Raw genomic sequence first — 24,914 nt, 5'->3', positions numbered from 1 at the left:
CAAACCCACAGGACAGAGGTGCTCGGGGGCTTCTTGTGAAATTCCTTACGTGAGGTAGCAGCTTGTGTTAGGCTGGGGTGGAAGGAGTCCTGTAGGCACTGCTGCCTTCTGCACCAGCTCAGAGAAAAAAAAAAAAGTTAAAAGTTTTTTTTTGTGGAAGAGAACATTTGAACTTTTCACAGATCCAAGCATGATACAAATCTAAAGCATGAAAGAAGAAGATAGCTCTGCTCTCGTCTACCTAGTGGGTCAAGGCATTCAACCCATGGTAAATCCTGTCCGCTCCTTCCTTGTCTTTTCTGTTTACACATGGAGTAAAAGCATCCTTAAACCTCTTGCTACTCTATCATTCTCCTGATTACAGCAGCATCTAACACTGAGCTTGAAATACACACCTGTACATAAGTTTGTGGCTAATTGCGAGACAGCATAGAAGCCTATAATTCTTTGACTCTTTACAGAGGAATGTACATGTATAAAAGCCTTTTGAATTTTCATAAGCTGCCCCTTAGATGTGGCATAACAAAACACAGAAAAATGAAAACAAGATGCTCACCCCATGATTCAGCTTTCCTGCAAAGTTTCTTCTAGCAGCCATCATAACTCTGAAAATAATCATCCCAGCCCCTTTTTCCTGTGGGCTAAAAACACATCAGCAATGAGGATCGTAATTTTAAGGTTTTTGTTCCCACTAGGAATCCATGAGAAAGACCTTTGCATTACATGGAGAAAAAAGAATCATATACAGGAAAAGAAGGTTGTGCATGTAGGGTTTTTTTTACTTAAGGAATGCTAAATCAGGTTTGGCTTTGCTAGGGGACATACCAGCTGTCTCCAAGCTCGTTTTATTATGATCTCTCTTGTACCTTAATTGAGAAAGCAGGGTGTGGAAGTTTCAACAAAAGCTCCCCTTTGTAGTGTGTTAATTAGGCACAGGAGTTAACAAAACCCCTCAGTTATAAACAATTACCTTTCCCCAGGCTTACTTCCATTTTCATGCTACCGCATTTTTACTAATTTTCTATTAGTTTTCCAGAGTGGACAAGACTAATTTCTAAAATTAGTCTTCTAATTAGCAAAGAAAAGAAAAAAAAAAACCAAAACCAAGCAGGAAAATATGTAAAGCAGGAGGAGGAAAAAAAAAAAGGTATAAGTAGAAGTACTTAAAGATGCCTTTTTTGTGCTTCTTCAGGATACAGGAGTCCAAGGTCTTTTCAGATCACTGTAAAGTCTCCTTTAAAACTGAAAATCTAGATTATGGTCTCCTGGAAATGACTCTGGGTATAAATGCCTGGGGATGGGAAAGAATGTGATCTGGGTTTGTGTGCCCTGAAATAAGTGCTACCCTCACCCCTGCAGGAGGAGGAAATGTAGGAAAGCCAGAGAAGCTGTGAGCTGCAATTCCTCCAGTCCCTCTCCATCCATTCCATCTGCAAAGCAAAGATTGCTTTAAAAAGAGGGCTCTGCTTGGCCTTGGACATCTTTCTGCCTGCCAGTGTCCTGGCTAGCTGCTCAGCATGTGCTCAGACCCAGAAATACAACAGCTGGGAAGGGAGAGGCCTCTGCCCTCCTCCCTGCCAACACTGCTTCCTCCTGATGGCAATGACCTCACCTCTTGGCACCCAGCTGTCTTGCAGGGGAGCACCAGCCACCCTGGCACTGGTATGTCTGCTCCCCCCCCCCCCGCCTCCCAGCAAGGGAAGGAAGAAACCCAGGAGCTTGGGGCAGAACTTCTGCCTCAAAAAGAGGCAATCCCAACGATGGAAAAGTGTACTGTAAGGACAACTGCCATCTTAATGCTAAATGTTTTACACCCTGCATTGGCATGAAACCTTTCACGGCACTGCTCTCTAATCTTGTTCTCTGTTTCTGGAGAAAGGTCGAGTGAGGCACTTTAACCCACAGTATCAGGAGAAGCACGTTATGATTCAGTCTCCAGCGTCACACTCCTTTTGCTGCCTGGGATAGTGCTGTTTAGCAAAGACCTTTATAATGTAGAAGACACCCAGATATTCAAGCGTAGATGAGGGGCATCATCTGTGTTCCCTGAAGGTTGCCTTCGTATCCAAGGAGCTGCCCAGAAGGCAGGTGAGCAGCATTTATGTCAGACTGCGGAAGAGAGTAGCTCAAGCTATGTTCCCAACAGGGTCTGTGTCTCCTGGCCTGCCAGCAGACCTGGAAAAGACCATTTAGAGGAAAACTCATAATTCTTGGTGGCAGCTTCCCAAGAACAGTAGTTCTCATTGGGAACAACCTTGCCTCTCCTCTCTGGAACAGACTGAGGATAGTCTAGTGAAGGTATCTGGTGATGATAGGCATTCCCCCCTTTATTGCTGCATCTCAAACCACAGTCCTCCTTTCTCACTGCATTGCAGTAGCACAGACTGATTCTCAAGCCAAGATCAGCTCCTGTTGCTTTCCCCAAAGAGCCTTCAAGTTCAAACGAACCAGACAAACTCAGCGTGAGAGAGCAATCAGAAGTAAGGAAAGGCTGAGAATGGCCCCAATGCCTGCAGCAGGTCCCAGGCAGGGACTGGGTACAGGATCCTATCCTGACTGACCAGGCAAGTCAGGGAACTGAGGATCCCATGCCAGCGCAGAGCTGCTTCACGTATGATGGAAAATGTTTAAACTGCTGTAGATGGGGCCCACAGGAAACTTTTGGGAAGTGTGTGCTGGGTCTAAGACAGGAACCAAGAGAGTCAGTGTTTAAAATATGCACTGACAATGAATTGCTTCATTACTTAGAGAAAAATTGAGAAGGAGGGGAGGAGTAAAACTCAGCCACATCAGGAAACAGGCAAATAATTGTCTGACGGATAAACCAGGTCTGCTGATTGCTGGTCTAAGACTGCTGCTCAGCCCACAGCGTCTTCCTCATCATGATAAGCTTCTCCTTCCAGGAGACAGCAAGGTCTTCTCTGCATTTAGATATTCCCCATGGGAACACACTGCATCTCAGAAAGGGCAGTGTGCTCTCAGAAGATTTTCCTAGAGAGAAAAGATGGGGGGGAGAGTGGCCATTTGAAGGCTCACATGCTGAGCCTAAGACCCTGAGGACAGCCTCCTCCCTCAAGACCAGCAGCAGGGGCTGCACGGCACAGCTAAGCCTCCCCCACTGCATGCCCCCATGTGCCCCAGATCCTCAGTGGCTGCGCAGGGTGCAGGGGACCCCACAAGAGAAGTGCCACAGCCACGCGATGCCAAGCTCAGCAAGCTGGTGCAATCCCTGCCTACATGCTGGTCACCAGAGCACCTTCCCTGTCATGCAGCCCCTCGCCTGTGAGCGTCCTCTCCTGTGGGATCTCACACCCTGGAAAAGAAGCAAGCAGATACATCTCGCATAGGGCTGCTTACGCTCTCTGCTAGTGCCTTGTTTTGCTCTGCTGTACTGTTTTTCTTTCTCCGCCTACACCTTCCTCTGCATATACGCTCTCAGTTGAAGAATGAAAGTGTCACCCTTCAAACTAAGGAAACTTTTGGCCCATGAGCAGCTGAAGAAAGGCGCATAGACACGTGAGCCGCAGCCCCCCTCCTGCAGCACTTTGTAAAGCAAGTGAGTAGTCTCAGGCAAGAGGCTTTCTACACACAGAACAGTCCAAGGCAAGGAGTTGTGCAGGGCAAAGCACCTGAAGAAACTGGACCTCGTGGCCTGGGCTTGCACATCTGTGAGCAGAGACATGAGAAATGCTGCCTTCCCGGAGCTGGAGTTGGCGGGGGGAGCCCGGGAAGCCTCAGGCAGGAAGAGTGACTTGGGAAGATGCCCAATCTTGCACAGAGCAAGGCAGGTAATGATCATACAACTATTTATGGCTCTTTCGTTGGGACAACTACAGCCATATATGGGCAAGAGCACTCCACTCGCAGCAGAGCTGCGGAGGTGGAGCCTCAAGGGGCACTCCTCATGCTTCTCCCAGGCTATCTGCTTGCACAAGCAAGCTGACCTCCTTCCCGGGAAAAACCCTGGGAACCCTCGCTGAATTTAAATTTCAAACTACAAAATGACCCGGCTCCCCTCCCTTTCTCCCCCACACCTCCTACTAGCCAGAGCTGTGGTGAAGCAGAAGCGTCTGCATTTCTAATGTTGTGAGTATCTGGGAGCACTAGGTTGGAGAGTCCCCTGCAACCGACGTGGGAAACCTATTCCCATCTGGTTGTGATAGTACTGAGAACCGGAAGAAAAAAAAGAGGAAAAACAAACAACCCTCCCCTCGCTCCCCCCCCCTCCCCCAGCGTGGCTTGTCAGACACTAGCGAGTGTGTGAAAGGCTGCAGCCGGCAAATCTGATGCACAAACTCCGTTGCAGAACCTTTTGCCTCTGGATGTGCTTCAGAGCCCCCCAGTACCTCTGGCTGAGCTGCCAGTGTGCACAGTGTTCCTACACATTTCAACCCTGTCCAGTCCACCCAGCTGAACTACACTGGAAACTGGTTACAAATAAAACCGAACATAAACATGCTAAAAATGTCACTGTCATCAGATAAGGTTGCTATGCACATAAAATTCCTGACACAAGTTCATTAAACCAAGGACATGAAAAGTTAAGCAACATGCATATAGTGGCTGGGATGGGGAGAGGGGTATGGTGGGCAGGTATTCAGGCTGTAACTCTGGTTTTGGGCCTGCTGCCAGCCTGCAGGACATCACCCCGGTATGACTCAATTTCTCCCCATGGGGAAAAAAAAAAAAAAGAAAAAAACCCAAACCTTACAGCACCCACTTCCTTTTGCGAATACCGATATGTTTTGGGAAGGAGCAACAGGCAGGAGGCAGGGATTAGCCACACCACTTGTGAGCTGCGGAAGGATGGCTTTTCGGAGGACAAAGCACATGCTGACCACCAGCCCTCTGCCATCTTTACCAAAACCAGTCATGTTTAGCACTCCAGGAGGCAGTTATGTCTGTTTTATAAGGGAGGAAACAGGCACCAAGAGCTTCCTCTGTAATACACTTCTTGTAGCTGTGGCGATGTTCAAGTTGCAGAAGTGCAGGGTTGAGTGGGGGAGGCGCTACCACACGGGCTTACCAGTTCTGACACCTAGGTTTGCAGAGGCACCTGAGCTGCCAGATGTAATTACCTTCTCTACCACGTACTGAGTTTTTATAGTTCTCAAGCCACATATTTTAAGAGATGGGGGTGGGAGTGGTTCACAGGTAGGAGTGATTTCAGGTGATCCCCCCCTCTCCTGAGCTTACCACAACAATCACCCCTTAACTGCTTGCAGACTATCCGTGGCTCAAGAAAGAATAGCTGTGCACCCTTTGCCCTGGGATGAGTGACGTGGGTTATGTTAACCTGCAAGGGTGGAACATTAGGTTCCTCCTCAGCCTCACAAGGGTCAGGGTTGGGTCTTGACGACTGCACAAAGCCAACCCAAGTCTGAGCAGCCCCCAAAGGAAGAAGTCCTGTTCCCCTCTCTCCTCTGATCATCACACACTGCCAGTCCCAGATGACACAGCCGGCTGATCCAACTGGAAACAAACCTGAACCAAAAGAAAGATGTTTCCAGTTTGATAATTTTCTTGGTTCATTTGACTACCTGGGTGCTAGAGAGGCACTGGAAATGCACGGTCGTGGGCAGCCAGACATAAGCTGGTCAGAAACTATGAGGGAATTGCAGCCCGGGAGAGGCCAGAAAGCCTCCTTTCCAGTGGTACTGTGAATGAATTTACTGCAGCTGCGTGGCTAGTCACAGGGGTTGTTATAGCATCCCACATGCAAGTGGTTGCAATCAGCATCTGAATTAAGGAACATCTATTGCCAAACATGTAGGATTACCCAAATCACAGCATCATGTAGCGCAGGAGGTAACTTTGGAGGTCTCCAGTCCAACCACCTGCTTGGAGTAGGACCAGCCTTAAGGTTAGATCAAGGTGCTCAGGGCCATATCCAGATGGGGTTTGAAAACCTCTGAGGGTGGCAAATCCACAATCTCCATTCTTGCTTCTTGTCATCTGACAATTTGACTCTACCTTCTGCATAACCTCCATTTGAGTAGTAGAAGACAGCAGTTAGATAACCCCCCTTAGAAGCCATCTCCTCTCTTTGCAAAACAACCCAGCTCCTTCAGCCCCTGCTTATGTGTCAGATGCTCCAGCTCCATGGCCAGCTTCATGCTCCTCCAGTGGAGTCACTCCCATTTGTTAATGTCCCTCTTGCCAAATGCAAAGGACTATCCTGAAGCATCCTGAGGAGTTGTCCGTCTCACCTCCTGGAGAAGAACAGGTGTCTCCGCCTACTTGTAAAAGGACGAGTCTGCGAGTGTGTTTGTTGGGGTGTGCATGCACAGTACCAGTCTGTGTTAGGGCACGTACACTGTGTCACACAGGGAGTCAGTGCATCCACCTATCATGTAAATATTGGCTCACAAGTTTAGGTCATAAAAATGGGTGCAAATTCACTCAAGTCCGGGAAGCTCTGCTGGTTTCTGTGAGCAGAGCTGTACTGCACATATGCTGTGTCCATATGCGTACCCAGGGATGTCTGTGCACTGCCCTTCTCCTTCAGTGGCGCTGCACCTTAGCAGGCACGGATCCTCCTTCCTGTTGTTATCGGAGAAGATGTTTACAGTCATATCTAAATCTGGTCAGGTAGCTTCTCGATTACTCACATCTCAGTCATTACTCTGCTTCAGTAACCCTGGAGCTTGGGGAGACAGGGTGTACCAGGCAGTAGCCGGGACTGGAAGACAACAGAAATCATGTTCTGCCCTGGTGATGTTGCCTGAGGGCGATGCATCACTGCCATGATGTCATAACTGTGAGGCACAACCTTCAGAGTGTAAAAAAGAGCACCCATTACTCAGTGGGCCAGCTGGTGATATGAAAGGAGGCAAGCAAGCAGGAAGACCTCAAAACTTTTACCTTTTTGCTGTCTTGGGGATAATGGTAGGCAAAAATGATGCGTAACTGCAAATCAGCAGTGCCTTTTGCAATATCAGGATTGTGGCGTGATGAGCGATCCCTCTGAAGTCTTCATAAAAGGTGGGAAATGGGGAAAGCTGAGATGAGTTCCAGGCTGTGGATGGGGGAAATGCACTATGAGGATATGAGATGTCAGGTATGAGGCTGACAAATAGGTCATGGACATGATCTGCAGGCAGGGAGGGAAGAGGGAGGCAGGGACAGGACATCTCTGCACTGCCAGCTGCGTGTGCAGCTGAGCTCTCCCCAGGCCACCTTACACAGCTGGAAGCCTCATCAGGAGGAGTCCCTGGAGAGGGGGCTTGGGGCAGTTCAGGGTATGTGGGTGGACAAGGCTGGACTAGCGGCTGCTGCAAGATACAGAGGCTGCAGCAGAATGAGAAAGCCTGAGAGCGCTGGTTCTCAGCTGGTCACATCCACTCCTCATTTTGCAGCAAGAACTGCCATCAGGCCTCTCTCATAAGGAGCTTTGGTGCTGCAGCCCAGGGCGCCTGGATGTCTGACACAGAAGGGCAAGGGGTGTTGGGTAAAGACCTCCATGGTGTTCAGCTCCAGGCTGGAGCTGTGGGCTTACAAGGGGGAGACGTAAACCTGGGTTAACGTAGGTTGAGGCACCCAAAGGTCTGGCCTAGTTCTGAGCTGGGCAAAGTTTGCTCCCCAGCTATAATAAATTATTACAGAAATGCAATAAAACAAGTTTTTACTACAAACCAAGGACAGGAATCACCAGCTGTTCATGTCACCCAGCTCCCTTTAGTCTGATACAATTTGAGGACTGCCTTAGGTGGCATGAGCAGGTTTGAAACGCAGAGCTCATTCCAGGGATCAACATCTCCTTTTGAGACCTTTTGGTCAATCCCAAAGCAAGGCAAGGAGGTAAAATACATACTCCGCTCACCTTCCCCATCAGTTCCACCTCTGGACCAATGGGGCTCAGCTGGGCTGGGCTGGGAAGTCATGGCTGTGCCACCACCACCGCTGGATATATGTCAGAGGGCCCAAAATGCCACCATAAGCCATGGGACTTTGTTCGCTGCCCAGGGTGGCCCGTCCCTCTCAGCTCTGCAGCCTGGCGTGTCTCACCAGGCTTATCTGGTCGCGTGCCCTCCTCCCTTCCCAGCCGTACCCCCAGGGCCAGGTTTTCCTGCTTCATCCCAAATGCTTATTTTTATTATTTTAAAACAAACAGAGTTGCATCTGTTTTGATTTCCAGAAGAAGGTTAGAGGGAGGTCAGAGCTGACATCTGGGCTGGAGATAACATTCCCGTCTAATTAGCAAGTCCTGAATAACGAGGGCCTTCCTGTCCCATCCCCCTGTCCTGGCGCGGGAGAGGGCAGAGCCACCGGAGGCCAGGACACAAACCGGGCAGGAGAACAGCCCCATTAGTCGGCATTTTGTTTCCCAGTGCCCCCAGACCAAGCTTGAGGGGCTGCCGAGAGGCGCCCACGGGTGATGGCCAGAAGCTGCCCCTCCTTCATCTCCGCGTGGACACTGTTGTGCAGTCGCCCGGCCTCTATGACCCCTTTTTCCAGGTGTTTGGCCACAGCTTTCCGAAGTGCCGACAGTGCTGCCAGTCACCACCGGATCCTATTGCCAGGGGACAGCCCATTCACCCTTTCTGCGATGCAGACGTTAGGGATTTAAACACCCTGGGCGCTACCCATACTGCTGTATGCGTGGCAGGAGAAAACACCGGGACACATGAAGCTGGTGGGAGACAGATGAGATGCGCGGTGGGGTCCCCCCCGGTGTGGCTGGTCCATCCGCTGCCCTCCCCTCAGTCTAGGGAGCCGTACGTTGGCAGCTCTGTCCCCGCTCTCAGGAATCGAGTGATTTATCAGGGCGGCGCAACCCGCCGGGCCAACACGAGAGCAGCAGCACCACAAAGAGGAAGCAGCCATGGCAGGAGCTGGCTTTGGCCAGGATGCTGGGCTGGGGGAGACACAGTTTGTGGGGGGTCCTGCAATTTGTAGACATATCCTCCCCGCAGCAGGGCACAGAGACACTGGAATAAAGCCTGACTCAGCTGGGAGAGAAGCTCCCTGGCTGAATCACCCTGTGCTCTGCGCCTTCCCTGCAGCTCCCCCACCGTGGGCTGGCTGTGCCCAGCCAGCACTTGCAAAACCCCATGAGATCACGGGCGAAGGCAAGCATGGCGGGAGCTGAACCGCAGCCAGGTGTTCTCCAGGTGAGATTACAACACCGGGCACATCCGCTCCATGCAAAACCCCAGCTGACACCCCTTAGCAGAGCGGGTGACACACCAACCTGCCTGCCCTGTCAGCCCCGTGGCGGGGGGATTTGCTGCCAGCAGCCTCCAGCGCACAGCCATCCTCGCCAGAAATGCCGCAGCCCATTGATTACTTGGAGGGGACGTCACCTTCATTGCTGGTCTTGGAATAAAGCCCCACAGAGGGAAGGAAAGAGGAGGCAGAGGAACAAGGCCTGGGATTTAACACCAGCAGAGCTCAGCCACACCGTGCCCTGGCTGCAGAGGACGAGGCTGGAAATCGTGTCCTTGGGTCAGCCACGTACCACCAGCTGCCACAGGCCGGGCACGGCGTCACGGGGAGGCACAGCATTGAGGGGAGCAGCAGAACAGGGAGATGACAGCAACCTAAGGAGTTTGCTTGTGGACACAGCCACATGCTGCCAGTTTCTGTGCTGCAGGCTCCAGTGAGACCAGCAGTGACGGGTCACTCATGTTCCTGCATCCCTTAATCTCAAGGGTGCTGCCAGCTTCTGCCTTCCTGTGCAATGCCAGACAGCTTAAGAAAACCCCAAACATGCTTCCTCTGAATGTCACCAAGAAAACCCAAACTGAGAACAGAACTTGAGCCCAAGGCCAGGGAAAGGGGAACGGGAACTATACAGGGCCCACACAGGTACAAGGGGGTTGGTGTGCTGGGTGACCGCATAGTTTAGCATTAGAAATGCAGTGGCAGGCATGACAGCAGCAACCTTTAATATTGCCCGAGCTCTATGAAAAGTCTCCATGCTCCTGCCAGGATCTTAGGGCAAAGCGCATGGGACCCGACCTGGCTGGGAAGGGGAAGCTGCACTCCTCAGGTGGCGAGCTAAGCTGAAAGAGCTAAGCTGAAGGATCAGCCCCTTGAGAGCAAACCCGGCGAGCGAGAAAGAAGAACATGAGGGTTTTGTCTTGTAGCTTCCTGCCAAAAACTGGCACGGCTGTAAACACGAGCGCAGAACAATAAGATCTCCTGTCCCAGCAGCTGCTAAAGCTGTCACCTGGGGAGCTTCCTGCAGCCAGCCAGTGGAAGGACAAAAAGGAGCTCCCCCATGCTTTCCTGCAATTTGTCATATGCCAGATCTCTGCTCTGTTCAGTCCCTACCATCCTCCCTTCCCCCAGAGCCGCCTGTCTCATGCTCTGAGAAGAGGATGTGGTTACGAAGACCAACTTCTGGTGAGGAGCAAGCTCATCGTTCAGCCTTGCTTTTCCAAGCAGCAAGAAGTGCTTTTCTTTATGCCTTCTGAGTCACCCGATAGCCTTCCCACAGACAGATTTTCCCCTGGGCTGGTTCTGCAGGCACTGCATGGATTTCCCCCGTACCTGGGTCTGTGTGGCCTAGAGAGACCCGCAGCACTCCGCAGGTCCTCTCTGCCTGCCACGCATCGCAGCTCCAGGGCTTACGGTGCCCAAAGAGTTGGCACGGTGCTGCCACCGGCTTCTTTTCAGACCACCGTGCCTTTCTAAGGCGTTAATCTCTGGGTCTGAACGCTGCCATGCTGGATCTCTCTTCACGGGTGAATATTTTTAGAAAGTTTGAGCTCAGACTTTGCAGTCACTCCTGAGCTATGCCAGGACGAAAAGAAAACAACCACTTTTGCCTGAACAATACAGGCACGGAACAAAAAGCCACTGCAAATGGGCTTTTTCAGCATCACTCAAAACTAGCCAAGCTTTGAAACATGAAACTTGCAGTCAAAAAAAAAAAAAAAAAAGAAAAAGAAAAAAAAGGCTCCTAGTGAACAGAAAGGGCTTTGACAATTTACTTAAAAAGCCAGATTAAAGCAAAACGAGGTTATATAAATACTGGCGGGCGTGCCGGAGCTTGCATGCAGTGCGGCGCTCCGTCTCCATCGCAGCTGCTGTGCTAGCCAGGCCCAGGGCGTTTGTTACCTGCTGCAGTGTGGCATGGCCCTGTGGTTAAAGCCACCCGCAAGGAAAGGAGCCCTGCAGTCCCTGCGCCCGCAGCTACGGGCCCTGCGGCAAAGCGTTATTGCCTCATGATGGAGCAAGAAAGCAACCTCAGGGGATGCAGCTCCTCTGTGTCCCGAGGCTGTGAAGCTACGCGTGCAGAGCCGGCTGGGACAAACACCCTCTCGCTGCCAGCTGTGTGGGACCGGCATGGAGGAGCTGCAGCCGCGCGGGTGGCTGGAGGTCACCATCGTCTCTGGAAAACACCGAAATCTCTGGTGCATTTTGTACCCTCTGGACAGCTTGAAGTGTATGTTTCTGAGGACTCTCACTGCAAAAATTTCCTGTTTTTCACTATTGCTCAACCACTACTCTGCTCATGGGAGAGATGGAGCCGGGGTGCCTTCAGCAGCAGAGGGATGAGTGGTGTGTGCCAAGAAGGGTACCAGGAGCTCAGCCTTCTCCTAAGCGGGAGAGCAAGCAGGCTGGCTCCTGTCCTCTTCTGTCAGCAGCTACAGCTCCTGGAGACATCTGTGAGCCCCAGAAGCTCCTGGCAGCCTCCACAACAGAGAACAAGAGTGTGTGAGTGGATAAACACCTACATATATGTACAGCGACGCTACTCCACAGTAGCTGCAGGCCATGGGGAAAAAACAGTCGATTTTAGTGCACTTTTACCACAACTGTTTGGATTACAAGTGCCTAGGAAGTCAATGTGGGCTGGAAGGAGGTTGGGTGCTGCCCTGCTGCCCGCAGCTGCCAGCTCTCCTCTGCCCACAGGGGATGAGCAGCCCTGGCGTCCCCCTCTGGCCTCTCCTCACAGGACTGGTCTCCCTGTTTCACTGCCAGTGGGGACCTGTTGCCACCAGGAAGGGAGACACAGGGTTCATCCTCGCTCCACCCCCATGAGGATGTGGGGTGCCACATTTTCAAGCTCTCCCTGGAGGTCTCCAGTTTCCTCCCATTTGGCTCCTCTGGGTGTAAGAAATTTCCCTCCTACCCTTTGCCATTGCACGGATTTCCTCTGCTGCTCCTGCCTCCACCCTTCCCTCGATGGTAGGACGTACCTCAGGGGAAAAAAGCAACCAGGCATGGCTCAGCACAGCAGCCCCCTCCAGCTTCACGCCCAGCCCACAGTTACCACTCTCACCGTGAGTTGCAGCATCTGGTTTTTGCCTGAGAAAGGTTTTAAGAGGGAAAGTGTTGCTGAAATTAAAAGCTGCAGAGGCAGAGAAACCACCAAGCTCACAGGCGCGCCCCGTGTCCTTGAGAAGAGGGGCAGGAATGAGTCCTGTGCCACGATGGACTTGAGCCTGGGTGGGATACAGGGGCAGGACTGTGTAACAGGTGATCTAGTTTGGTTTTGGTCTGGAAGTCAAGACTTTGATTAGTTCTATCTTATCTTTTTATTGCTTAGGATATTGCAGCTGTGCAATTGTTACTCTTTAACTTGCAGGAAGCAGAAACTCACTGCAAGCGCTTGACATGGTTCAGCAACAGTTTTGAACAACACTGAGTTTAAAACATTGCTGCTAACAGCCTTGCAGGGCTGGAGATTTTAATTGCCAATTCTGTCTGAATCCTGTGAGTACTTAGTTGAAAAAAACTGGGGGGGGGGGGGGAGTAAAAGCTCAAAGTGATGAACAAACAGTTAGGGCAAAGAGCCCGGCCAGGCTAGTGAAAGGCCCTGCCTGGGGCAGCGTTAGTGGCGGCTGTTTCCCTGTTGACATGGAGCTGGTCTTTGTTTTGTTCTTTGTGCAGGAGGAATCATAAAATGTTGATAAAGCAAAGGATGTACTGTCAATGCTGGGTGGCTGGCCTGCTGAGGCCAGACCTCATTGGAGCCAAACGTGGCCAAAACTGTCCCCCTCAGAGCTGCAAGGGACCCCACATACACAGCCCCCTGCCTGCTGCAAACCAGCAACCTGAATTTTCCATCTTCTACAAGTGCTTCAAGCTGCTCTCAGTGTAGCACCCTTAGCAGAGTAGGTTACACAGCCCTCCCTCCTCGCAGGCATTCTCCATGGCCCGGAGCAGGTGGAGGTTAACATGGAGTTTAGCAGGCAGACACAAACATCTCAGGGAAAGGAGCAGCTGTGTTAGGGCTTGATGCAAGCGTAAAGCCAACAGAAATGAATGCAAAACCTCTGCTTGCCTTGGACAGGACCACGAGGACAAGAAGCACGGCGCCTCACTTTTGAGGAGGGATCTCAGTGCTGGGTTCAGAATGTACCTGGAGAGGCAGAAGCAGGTTTAGCTTGGCTTTGCTCCCATTGAGAAGGCAGCAACCACCATGTCCTCTTAAAACAACCACCAGGAACATTAGAAGCTGAGAAAGCTGCTGTAATGTGGGCAGGCTGGGGCAGAAGAGAGCAAAATGCTCAACAGATCAGAGGAGCATTTGATGTATTTAACTCCAAAAGGGAAGACCGACTGCATCCTCTTCCCAGCTGACATGGAAAAAGCACCTGCTGCTGAGGAATCACCTATTACTTCGGCTCTCTTCTCAGCGAAAGACCAACATCACTTTTGGGTGGCATGAAAATTTTCTGTGCAACCCCTCTTTTAACCGCTACATAAATACACTGCTGGTAGTGCTTCCCGCTTGCACCTCCGTTATTAACAGCAGCAGCTGTGGGAATCCCTGAAGCCTCCCCCAGCAGTCAGCAAACGGGGAGCTGAATTAAGTTCCTGCCACAGAAAACATCCTTGTGCTTCAAGTGCTTCAAGTCCTGTCCTGTGGCAAAAACTGTGCAAAGTGCTGGGGGAATCTCAAGGTGCCCCCAAACCCCTCCTCCTCTCTGCCCGCGATGCTGTTTCTGAAGGATTTCCACAGGGCACCCTGCATGCGGGCCTTCAGCATTTATCTAAAAGAAACAGTTGTGGCTTTCACATAATGCGCCCTAAAGCGTGCTGGCACTTTAACAGCTGAATGGCACCTTAGCTCCACTTTTCCTTAGAAGGAAGTGATAAAATAGCTAATTTATACTGCCCCTTAATTACACAATGCAAAGTCACTGTGTTTTTTCCTGTTCTGTAGGACGGTGAAGCATGAACATTGACTATTGTCGGGTACATGACGCTGTTCCCCTATTTTTCCTGCTCATGCAGGAAAATGGAGATGGTCGTTACTAGAAGTGTTTACAGAGCAGGAACACTGAAACTGGAGGGCAAATTGCCCGGCCTGAAACATGAGCAGGACACAAGCAGCATAGCTTCTGTGGTCTCCCAAATAAAATAAAATATAAGTTTTTACTCATTGTAACTGACCAACAGCTCTTTACCAAATTACATCCAAGTGACATCACCTCTAGCAGCACGCCGGGGGTGAGATCAGCCCAGCATGGATGGGGAGGTACCCATCTCAGGGGACCAGCACCACCTCACGCTGTTGCCCTGGGGTGATTGATGGAAGCAGGTAGCAGCAGCGATGCCTGCAGCGCTGCAGTTGCAACAGGATGTGCAGGACTTTGTTCTCCACTCCCCTGCTTCAAAAGGTCATAAATCGTTATTGCACACGTGCAGAAGAAAATTGCCCCGCTGCTCATAACAACCTATGCCAGGGAGGCAAAATGGAGCAGAGCCAAAGCAGAGTTAAGAGTGATTGAAGGAAACAGAAGCTGGGAAGGCAACAAAAAAAAAAAAAAGCAGCTTGTACATGGTTATTAAGCACTTACAATGTTCTCATGCAGCTTAGATAAGCAAACAGGAATTAAGCATTACATGGGCATCAGCCCTGGTGCTGTACTCTGCCGACAAGCACATGAGGAGGCTGGGAGCGGGCGCTACAGAGGGAGACTGGCAGCACTTGGAAGCCAGGTTAGCTGGGAACAGGTGTCTGTGGGGAGGAGGAGGAGGAGGAAGAGATGGGAAGGGCTGAAGGCTGCTTGCGATAGGAACGCACAACTGCCTCCCTTAGTCTAAAGGTCAGGGCAATTAAAGACAAAAGACTGCCTTCTGGCAAGGCTCACCTGCATGAACAGATTTAATCATTCACGCAAGGGAGAGGGACACTCTCAGGCTCCTCGGGCAGGAAAGGAGAAAAGCATGGTGGCGGGGGGCGGGGGAGCAAGCACAGCTGATTCCTTGTGCACAACAAGCTGCTGCTCCTCTGCGTGCAGGAGGTGAGTCCTCCTTCTGGCATCCCAGACCCAGCAGCACCCACAGGGGGTCCTAGAAGCAGCACTGAAAGCCCTGTGAAACTAATCCACTTGTTTGTTTTTCAGCACATTACCTTTCAGTAGGGATCAAGTTGTAACCTGCGCTTTCTCAACTCATTGTTAGGAACCAGCCACTGTGCTGCTGATGCTCCCTGTCATCTCTCTGGACAGACAAGGGACTTCCCTGTGACTTCTGAAAATCAAGTTTTATTCTCCAGCTAGACAGCAGTGACCAATAAAGTTCTCTTTATTACAGACCTACAAAAGAAGATCCATAAAATACTTCTATTTTATCTTATAAAATTATGACGGGAGCCGATGGGTTTGTTGAGGAGTTGTACCTGTCCCAAAGACATGAGGACACAGGGACAGACAGACAGGTTTCACAGACAAAGCAGAGGCGTCCTCAGCTTTAAACAAACCCACCCAGGACAGGTATGTACCCACATTTTGCAGGGAGCAGCTGCCCTCTGCTCTGGGCTATTAAATGCTAGGCAAAGAGAAAAACATTCCTCCTCTTAACTCAGCAGCAGCTCTGCACGTCAGCTCTTTGCTGATAAACACAGGCTCCTAATTCCAGCCGCATTCCCCATTTTGAGAATAAGCAGCTCCACTCCTCAGCATCTTTTACAACTACTGCTGCGCAAGAGAAGGGGGAGTGGGAGGGAAGGGTTACAACATGGTGCATCTCCAAAAAACCCCAAACCAGAAGAAAACCCCAGGTGGTAGAAGGCAGGCAGTTCATGTGCCCCTCAGCTCTCCCTGGCAAGGAATGCACAACATGGATGTGTCCAGAGGCAGAGGTACAGCCACCCTTTTACTTCAGGCTCCGATGAGTTTCTTGAGGAATGCCTCCAGCTGATCCTCATCCTTTATCCCCACAAACTTATCCACCACGTCTCCGTTCTTCATAGCCAGCACAGTTGGCACTGCTGACACCTGGGGGCAACAGAAATGGGGAGACAGAGGTGAGCAGAGGCTGCAGGGAGCCCAGCTGCACCCAGGCCCCAAATGGAGCTCTGCAGAAATGGCTACAAGGGAGCTGAGTGTACACTGCTCAAGGGTAACACGTCCGCTCGCAAAATACAGGCCAGCCAAGTTCCTCCTCTCCCTGTGGCCTCATCTCTGCACTGACTTACATTGCACTGGTTAAGTCAAGGCTGAGCAGCTTTTTGAGTTTAAATAAGACCCAAAATTTTAAAGACAAACCCAAAGCTCATATAAAAACAAACAGGTAAAGCTTTCCCCCCCACCCAGTACAAATTCCTCTTCTCCTTCCCTCTTGTCCTACCATAAGCAAACAAACCCGGTCTTTTACCAGGACACCTCTCAGACATGATGACCTTTGGCCAGTGTAGGGCCAGGGTGGTATCAGACTGAACCTGTGTTCTCCAGACAGGACTGGAGCTGGTTGAGGGTTCCCCACCCATCACTGCACAGGCAGATTTCCTGCTCCATCCTACCCTGGTAATGACAACCCCCTCCAACCCATCCTTCCTTTTCTGCTCCTGTTTTCAGTGCTTTAGCTGGTCACACATTAGTGGCTGTCCACTGCGGATCTCTGACGATTAGGTAAGAAGTGAAAATGTCCCTCTGACCAGAGCCAGCAGGCAGCTGCACTGCTCCAGGCACCGCTTTTTTAGCCCAGAACAAAGTTTTCTGAGAATTATCCAAGAGAACAGCAGTGGAAATCACAACACTCCCCAGGGACTTGCCAGCTGACCAGCGACAGAAGAGACCCTGGGGACACGATTCGGAGAAGGAGCAACCAGAGCTCGGAGAGCTGCGGCAACGGAGAGATCCAGTCATGTTTCTTTGGTGCCCTTATCTCTGCAAAGCCTCCCCCCCAAAACACGTCCTGTCCTTATCTCGCCTGCTGCCTCCCCGCCTGTGGGGCCTTCCCACGTGCGCTGCCAGCCCCACTGCCAGCAAGGATCTGCAAATCCTTCTTCAGGAAACATGCCAGAGGGCTGGCTTTTCTCCCATCGGGAGCCTGAGATGAAAGGGACATCTTGTGCTTCCCTTCCTTCCCACCCAGCCGGCCGGTCCAGCACGGCTCCCAGCAGTCTGTCTGTCTCCCAGGGCTTGAACAGCCTCATCTGAAGGGCTGCTGCAACGTGCGATCTTCAGCTCCTCCTAGTGACTGGCAGGAGCTGATCCGGAGGGCTAGGGCCTCAGCACTGGCAACAGTGCTACCAACGTGCTCCCCTGTGATTTTGGGGCAAGAAAGGAGGTACCAGCACTGCACTCAACTGGTCTTTCCCTCTCTGCCCTTCGAGAAGGGCAAAGCTCTGCTGAGCCTCCCTCTGGTTTGCAAAGTGTGTTAATAACAAGCACAGTTACCCCAGCTCAATCCAAAAAACCCAGTGTGCCCAACCAGCAACAACGAATGTCAGGCCATTAGGGGCCGGGTGACTCTTCGAAGCACTACAGAGGAGCAGATAAAACCAAATTCCAGGGCTCCACATGCTGACCAGCACACCCACTAGCTTCATGCAGCCTCAATCCTTTCATCTCCTCCCTTTTCATGGCACTCAGCAAACCTCAAAGAATGGCTGGCAGGTCCAGGGCTAGTGCTGCAGAGCTGGGTGAGAACCAGGGGCACCGAGGAACTTGTCTCTGCCCAGAAAACATGAGGCTTTTAACAGCTTCCTTCCTGCTAGCTGCAGCAAGGGCGGCCCAGTAATGGAGCATGTACTTTGTTTTGCTGCTTGAGAAGCCATGGGAATTTCTAGAAGGGAAAGTTGGGGCTTTTTTTTTTTCCCTCTTCCCTTTTTTCTTCTTTCTTTTGGGTCTCATCCACACTGACCCTAAAAAACCCCCTCCTCCTCCCTCAAAAGCATTTCTAGAGGAAAAGTCAGGCTGCTTTTGATCAGCACTGACCAAACAGATAAATAAATAAGCACAGCCATCCAGGCTATTCCTGGCAGCATCCATACCAAGGGAATTCTCTCCCATCTGAAACTGGAGCTTTTATACAAGCTCAGGTGCCACGCAATGAGCAGGGGGAAGGATTTCACCCAGGCTTCAGAATGAGGTGTAACACAGGACCGAGCTCCGCTGATGAACGACCATCCCTGTATCCAGCAGCTCTCCAGGGCTGCCCACCCGCAGCAGCCGGAGAAGGGGCTGCCCTTTCCCAGTGGCCACATGCGCGGGCAACGGGCCAAGGCAAGAGATGAATCTAAAGAATTTTAAGAGACGGCAGATTAAACAAAAGTATTCCTTCTCCCTTTCTGCTCTCAGGGTGAGAGGTCAGGAGCAGGCTGGAGGAGCAGAGAAAGGCCACAACCAGACATGAAAGGTGTAAGATAAAAGGAGGAATCCCTAGAGAAAGAACTTTTGTGCTGGGCATAACCAGGCGAGGAAGGGCATCGAGGATGTCTCTAGTCACAGGAAATGTGTCCCTGCTTCGTGCTAAGCCAGGACGGCTGGGAGCCAAGGGCAGACAGCAGCGCGTGTGAAGGAATGCGCCAGCATTCCTCAGGTCTTCCAGGGGGTCTCTCCCCCTCGCCCTGCCTCCCCCCACGCCAAAGGGGCTGCTGAAGAGGATGTTGTGCAATCGGGTGGCAAGCTGGGGGCTGCACGCGTGGGCACGGGAATAAACATGGATGGAGACTTCCTGGCAGCTACTGGATGAGTTGTGGGGGTAGCAGAGACCCTGAAACAAGAACTCTCTCAGCCTGCAGACATCTGATCCCCAATGTAATGGCTTTAAAACAAGTAAATCTTTCCTGATCCCTCCCACATTCCACCTCTGGTTCTCCTGATCTCTCCCAAACACTACCTTTGGTCCCTCTTTAATCTCAACTTGGTGTCTTCTCATCAGCCCTGATGCTCACATCACCTTAACCAAGCATGTGCTCAGCACATGAACAAAACTTCTGCCTTGAAGAGGATGCCCCAAACTATGAAGACCAAAGCAAAAACATCTCCTTTACCCCTACCTGTCTGCAGCTATCCTACTCATAGACACTGCCTAGGCATGGGGGTCTCAGCCACAGGGATAATGGCCACATAACATGCATCACTCAGATTAGAGGACGCAGCAACAACCCACAGGCCCTCCTGCAAAACAAAAACTTCATTGTGTTTATATATAAAGGCTCCAGAAGGAATTGCTGGCAGCCAGCCCTTGCCTGCAGCCCAAATCCTGCCTGCACCTATGCCACCACGGCTGCAAGACAGGCAGACCCTGCAGACAAATGCGTGTACGCCGTGGGCTGTGCAGCTGCTCACTCACCATCCGGTGGGAGAGCACAGGCAGCGTGTCATCAAACCTGCACAACTCAGGAATTTTCAGCCTCTTTTTACAGACCTTTCTTCACACGCACACACTCTGTTTGCCATTTTCCAGTCATCTGAGATTATCCTCTTGTAATCCCACCTAATTTCATCTACTGGAAGGCTTGGAACAATACAAGAGTTAAGCTAATAATCTCTATTCTCCTTTTCTCCTTAGGGTGGTTACTACCAGAGCCTTGTCTGCATTGATTAGGATTTATGCACTTTCTGACCACCGCTGAAACAACCTCGCCCTCTTCAACTTCTCACCAGCACCCTCGAGCCATGCAGCCTTCAGCCTTGTGACACACAGCCCTGCTCACGAGCCAGCAGGCACCCTCCTTGGCCCGGAGCCTATCTGCCAGCCCATCAGCGCAGAGGAGAGCACTGGAGGCTCTCGTGCTCAGCTTGTGGAAGCTGCAAGTCACATTTGTGGGCACCAGCTGGGCGGACGCGCCACCACAGCACATGCAGAAAGGTCTCCTTGGGAAAGAGTGGGAGGGAACAAGCTGCTTCCACTTCCTTCTCCTTCCGACTCAGCAGGGTGTGGGAACAGCACAGAGTGTCTCCTCCGGGCGCAACGAGATGACAGCTTGCTCAGGAGATGGTTCACACTTTGCTGGGCAACTTGAGGAGCTTCCTGTGCTAGCCTTGGCCCTGGGAGCGGGACTTCACCTGCGGAGGGGGAGCAGCTGCATTTCGTGATATGCAAGTGAAAATTAAGCACTTTCTTCCTTGTAAAACACAGCAGCAAGATGCCCTGTCTCCGCAGACTGTGTTGTTGTTTACAAGGAGAGACAACGGGGGGGCGAGCACAGTTGTCAGAGGGATTTCTGCATTTCTTAAGCTACCTAATCACTGACAAAGGGAAAAGATAAATAAATCACATAAGCCAAGGCCATGGCTTTCTCCAGTCACTCTGCTCCTTGCTGGGAGCAAGGCAGCTCAGGGAACATACACAACAGGCACGTGAAACACAAGTGTAAGCACCAAGGTCTGTGCTTCTCCAGAGTGGGATGCACGCTCCTGTTGCCTCTGTGTGTTCTCCGACCTGGCTTCCACCTGTCCAAACAAAACTCACGGTTTCTCCTTGTGCTGCAGCTTGAGGGAGGGACATTATCACCCAGCAAGAAATCCTGAACAAGGAAGGGAAAGAGGACAGGCTGGCTGCACAAAGAACCGTGTTCAAGACCGGAACGGACTTGGGCTTGTTACTTCACGTTCCTGCCCTGCACCTGAGCATGCATGCAGTAAAACACCGCATATGCTGCGAGGCTCCTCAAGGGCAGGCAAGCATTTACATTGACAAACGCCTGCAAGGCTTAGAGGACACACTTCTGCAGAGTTAGAGGTGGGGATGCTGAGCATAAGCAGAAGAGCTGGAGGGGAATCAAGCAGCAAAATCCACCAAAGGATCAGGAACCTGTAGGCACTGGGTTTCCCCTCCCCGCCAACACCACCGCCATGCAGGCACGCCTCTCCCCAGGGAGGGACCTTCTTGGCACCAACAGCAAAGGAAAGCCCATGCTCTTCCAGCTCCTACCTCATACTCAATAGCAAGGTCTGTGTGATCGTCAATGTCCACTTTGGCCATCAGCACCTTCCCCTCCTGCTTGGCCACCACCTTCTCTAACCTGGGGCCTAGGATCTTGCAGGGGCCGCACCACCTGATGGAGAAAGGGGAGAGGAGACATTAGAGGAGGCAAGCGCAGCAGTGGCTGTGGAAGGCTTGCTGGTACGCTAGTGCCTTTACCACCATTGCCATTCCATTCAAGAGCCAGCCTGGAAACACCATTCCCAAACCACGGCTTAGAAAAACATTTCTCTCACAAAGGAGCTGTCAAAGGAGGGAGGTTGGGTGGGTTTGGGGGTGTGTGTGTTGCGGGGAGTGGGGAAAGAAGAAGTCACCATTCAGCATTCATGGTGCTTTTGACATCATTTCTCTCACACCACAGTCTGCTCTGCCAGCCTTGGTGGTCTTCCTGCCCCCTCTTCACAGCTGTTCATCCCTACCCTGCCTCGCTGGTGCATATGTGCAGAGCTGTGACCCTGCTGAGACAAAGCTGCCCTAAAGCAGGCGTTGCTGCCAGGTGCAGGGGGTCACAGCCCAAACTCAAATTGGTTTATGACAATTATCAGACCATAGACTTCCCCTCCGCACTCACCGTGGGGTTTACAGAAATCCCCCTTTAGCTGCAGAACTCCCAGAGATGTCGCATCTCTTCAAAAAGAGACCACCTATTCCAAACCCAAGTGCAGCAGCAGCAGAGTTTGTGAGGTCCTGTACACAGAAACCACTCCCTGCATCCTCTGTCTGCACCAGTTAGGATGCTGTTAACTCGGTTCAAGAAAAACAGGAGTTAAAGCTCTACGTGCCCTTTTGTTTTAAAATCGAAGCTCTAGTAAACTTTGTTCCTCGTCAGCCTCCCTCCATATCAAGTTTCAGACTTGCAATTATTTGTCTTCTCCTCCCTGGATGATCCCAATTAGCATTCATTTTGGGCTGTCACTTTGGTCTATTTAGAGCAGAAGTTTTCAGGCTGTTTCATACTCTGTTTGCCCAGAATCAGCCACAACAGGCTCACATGACAGCACTGCAGGACTATGAAAATACTTGAGAAAACAAAAATAATCAGTATCATTAATCCAGCAGATAGATAACATCTAGGAATATTTTTACTGGCAAGAGGATGACAACACTTTTAACGATGACAAATGCTGCTGTTGGTATCATGTGGCTGTTATTAATACATAAAGGCATTTGTTGTCAAAAGCCCTGCCTTAAGAGCATGCAGCATAAGAAAATTGGAAAGACAGAACATGATGGTGCAGGAGTATACCAAGCGCAGCGTTCTTATATGGCTGTTAATATAATTTAGTGTTTTTAAGAGGACATTTAATCCATGAAGCTAAAGAAAGGGCGATATCAGAGCTTTTTCTTAACGTGTCTTTTACAGGATGATGCAACACCAGGGCCAGGGTGACACCCAAGCACTTGGGAGGTGCAGTTCCCCCAGGGAATGCCTTCCTGGCATTTTAGTTTTATGCTCCTGCAGGGTGTAGCTACATCCACAGCGGTTCAGCCCAGTGGGTGAAACCTCTATGGATTGCACCATAGGAGCACTGGGCGGTCAGCAGCTCCGCAGCTCAGGAAGCCCTCAGGCACACTCACATCCCCGGTGCGCCCAGAGTGCCGCTGCATCAGGAGAGCAGCAGGGACACACCTGCGTATCTGACTGCAGTGAGGGGCGCAAGAGCCATGGGGGGCAACTTACTGTGCATGGAAGTCCACCACAACTGGTTTTGGGTTGTTCACCACTCGGTCCTGAAAGTCACTGCCGTCTTGCACGTTGAAGGTGCTCCCGCAGCCTGCTGAGGTGCCGAAGGCCCTGCTGTGGGGTGCCGGGGGGACACGCAGTGTCAGGGGGCCAGGGAGCATCCGTTGCCCCTGTGGGGGCAATGTCCTGGGGGTAAGGGACAGCAGCCGCTGGAGCACCAGCCTCTGGGCCATCTGTGGGGAGAGGAGAAAGTATTTGGGATGGGTGCATCCACAGTGCTCTCTGCTCAAAGCCTCCTCAGCAGGGCAGCCCCCAAGCCAGCAGGTGCCCCAGACAGAAACGTATGGGGCACCGCACTGGAGCGCTTACCACCCCTACGCCCAGCCCTTGCCATGCCACTGCAGCTCCAGCCCCACAGCCATGGGGCTCCACCCCCCCAGCTACAGACCCCAGCCTTCTCCCCATCTCCGCGGGGCAGTGCCCCCGCCCCAAGCGCAGGGTGCCCGTTTTCTCCGGCTCTACGGAGCACAGCCCGCCCCGCCCCGCCTCGGCCCGCTCCTTCCCACCCACGGGGCAGGCCCCCCCAGCCACGCTTCCCTCATACCATGGCGCACGGCTCCTTCAGCCACAGGATCCCAGCAGGCCCCACCAGTGGGACAGGGCCCCACAGCCCCGTCAGCCCCCTCCCAACCCCGCGGGGAAGGACACCGCCCCACAGCCCACGGGGGCCCCACTACTGCTCCTCCAGCCCCACAGGCCAGGACCCCCCAGCCATAGGGGCCCCACAGGTCAGGACCCCCCAGCCATAGGGGCCCCACAGGGCAGAGCCCCCCAGACATGGGGCTCCCACTCCCCCGGCGCCACGGGGAAGGTTCCCCCCAAACCCACGGGGGGACACACACACCGCACTTTCCTCCCCCCGCCCCAAACCGCAGCCCCCACCCCGCACCTTCCCGGGCCCGGAGGTGACCCACGCCCAACCAAACTTCCGCTTAGCGCCCCGCCCACTCGCGCGCTGATTGGTCACCGCCGCAGGAAGGCCGCGAACAACGGAACGGGCACTCTCCCAGACGATTGGCCGCCGCCCCAAGCTTCGATCTCTGACTGGCCGTCGCGGCCGTCCTTTAAGCCCCTTCCCACCGCCCTGTAGGGGCGGGCCGGCTGTGTCACGCGGGGGCGAGCCCTGGGTGCTGATTGGCAGCGGCGCCCTCCAATGGGCGCTGCGAGCGCTGCCAGGGGCGTGGCGCACCTTCCGCACGGGGCGTGGGCCGCGTCCCGTCCCGCCCGGCCGCAGCCGGCGGCTCCCCCGGATCGGATCGGATCGGGGCGCTGCCGCTGCCGCCTCCGTGAGCTGTGCCGGAGGGACGCAGCCCGGCCACCCCCCGGCCCTGCGGCCAGCAGTTAACTCCCTTCCACGCAACGCAACGGGGCAGGGCACCGGGTCCAACCTGCCACCCTGCGCCCACGGGTGACTACGAACCAGCGGGGCTCATCGCTTCCCCCCGCGGCGTTTGTAACCGCGACGCCCGACAGAAAATGATTCGGAGCCGGCGTTCCCCGCCCCTGCCAGCAGGAGCGAGGCTGGACACGAAGTGTGGGGACGGGGATCCCCGGCACCCGCTGGAGGCCAGCGGCACGTCACGGGATCCAGCCGAGAAGGGTCAGGGGGTGCCGGTTTTTTAGATCGTTGCTTTTCTAAGGGGAATCACACTTCCAGGCAACACGTATGCTGTGAACGTACAGTCTGCGGCTCTCTTGTGGGCATCCACGGATGGAAGGGGAAACACCTGCGATGGCAGCGCGTACAGGGACTGAAGGAACAGGGTATACATTCTTTCAGACGCTAAGGGGTTGGAGAACGTGCGTGGAGGGAAAAGCCAGTTCCCCCCCTTCTCTATTTCCTAGAAATCACAGGGACATCGAAAGGTCGAGCTCAAAACTGCTCTTGCTTTGCAACTCCGGAGCTGTGGAAGGCACCCACGGGGAGGGGTGACAAACACGGGGTGGGTGACAGAAGGAGCAATAAAGTGCAGACAGCCTCCCGGTCAATGCCAGTAAGATCTCAAGGTGACCGGAGGGGAATAAAAGAAATAGAGGACAAGCATTT

General features: G+C 52.6%; 1 protein-coding gene across 2 annotated transcripts; it reads right to left on the bottom strand.

Annotated features, from left to right (window-relative positions):
• Window positions 1-15,436: 15,436 nt before the first annotated feature.
• Window positions 15,437-23,913, bottom strand: TXN2 (thioredoxin 2). 2 transcript variants are annotated; one of them, XM_054805723.1, is made up of 4 exons: window positions 23,757-23,913; window positions 22,805-23,040; window positions 21,073-21,196; window positions 15,437-16,184 (listed from the first exon to the last, which is right to left on the bottom strand). In XM_054805723.1, the coding sequence occupies exons 2-4, from the start codon at window positions 23,038-23,040 to the stop codon at window positions 16,068-16,070; spliced, it is 477 nt and encodes a 158-aa protein (XP_054661698.1). In that variant the 5' UTR covers window positions 23,757-23,913; the 3' UTR covers window positions 15,437-16,067. The 2 variants fall into 2 exon arrangements, with proteins under 2 accessions (XP_054661698.1, XP_054661689.1); XM_054805714.1 differs by lacking the exon at window positions 23,757-23,913 and adding an exon at window positions 23,412-23,540.
• Between the last annotated feature and the right edge of the window lie 1,001 nt (window positions 23,914-24,914).

Source organism: Grus americana, chromosome 1 (assembly GCF_028858705.1).
Source record: "Grus americana isolate bGruAme1 chromosome 1, bGruAme1.mat, whole genome shotgun sequence".
NCBI lineage: Eukaryota > Metazoa > Chordata > Aves > Gruiformes > Gruidae > Grus > Grus americana.
Note: the sequence above shows the minus strand (reverse complement) of the source record. Positions and strands in the feature narration are given on the sequence as shown.

Bases quoted from the DNA above. Each gene is read 5' to 3' on its own strand.
- TXN2 (XM_054805714.1), bottom strand. The intron at 21,197-22,804 runs GTAAGTTGCCCC...TTTCTCCATCAG, and splicing joins GTGGTGGACTTCCATGCACA to GTGGTGCGGCCCCTGCAAGA. The intron at 16,185-21,072 runs GTAGGAGCTGGA...TGTTGCCCCCAG, and splicing joins ACCTTGCTATTGAGTATGAG to GTGTCAGCAGTGCCAACTGT.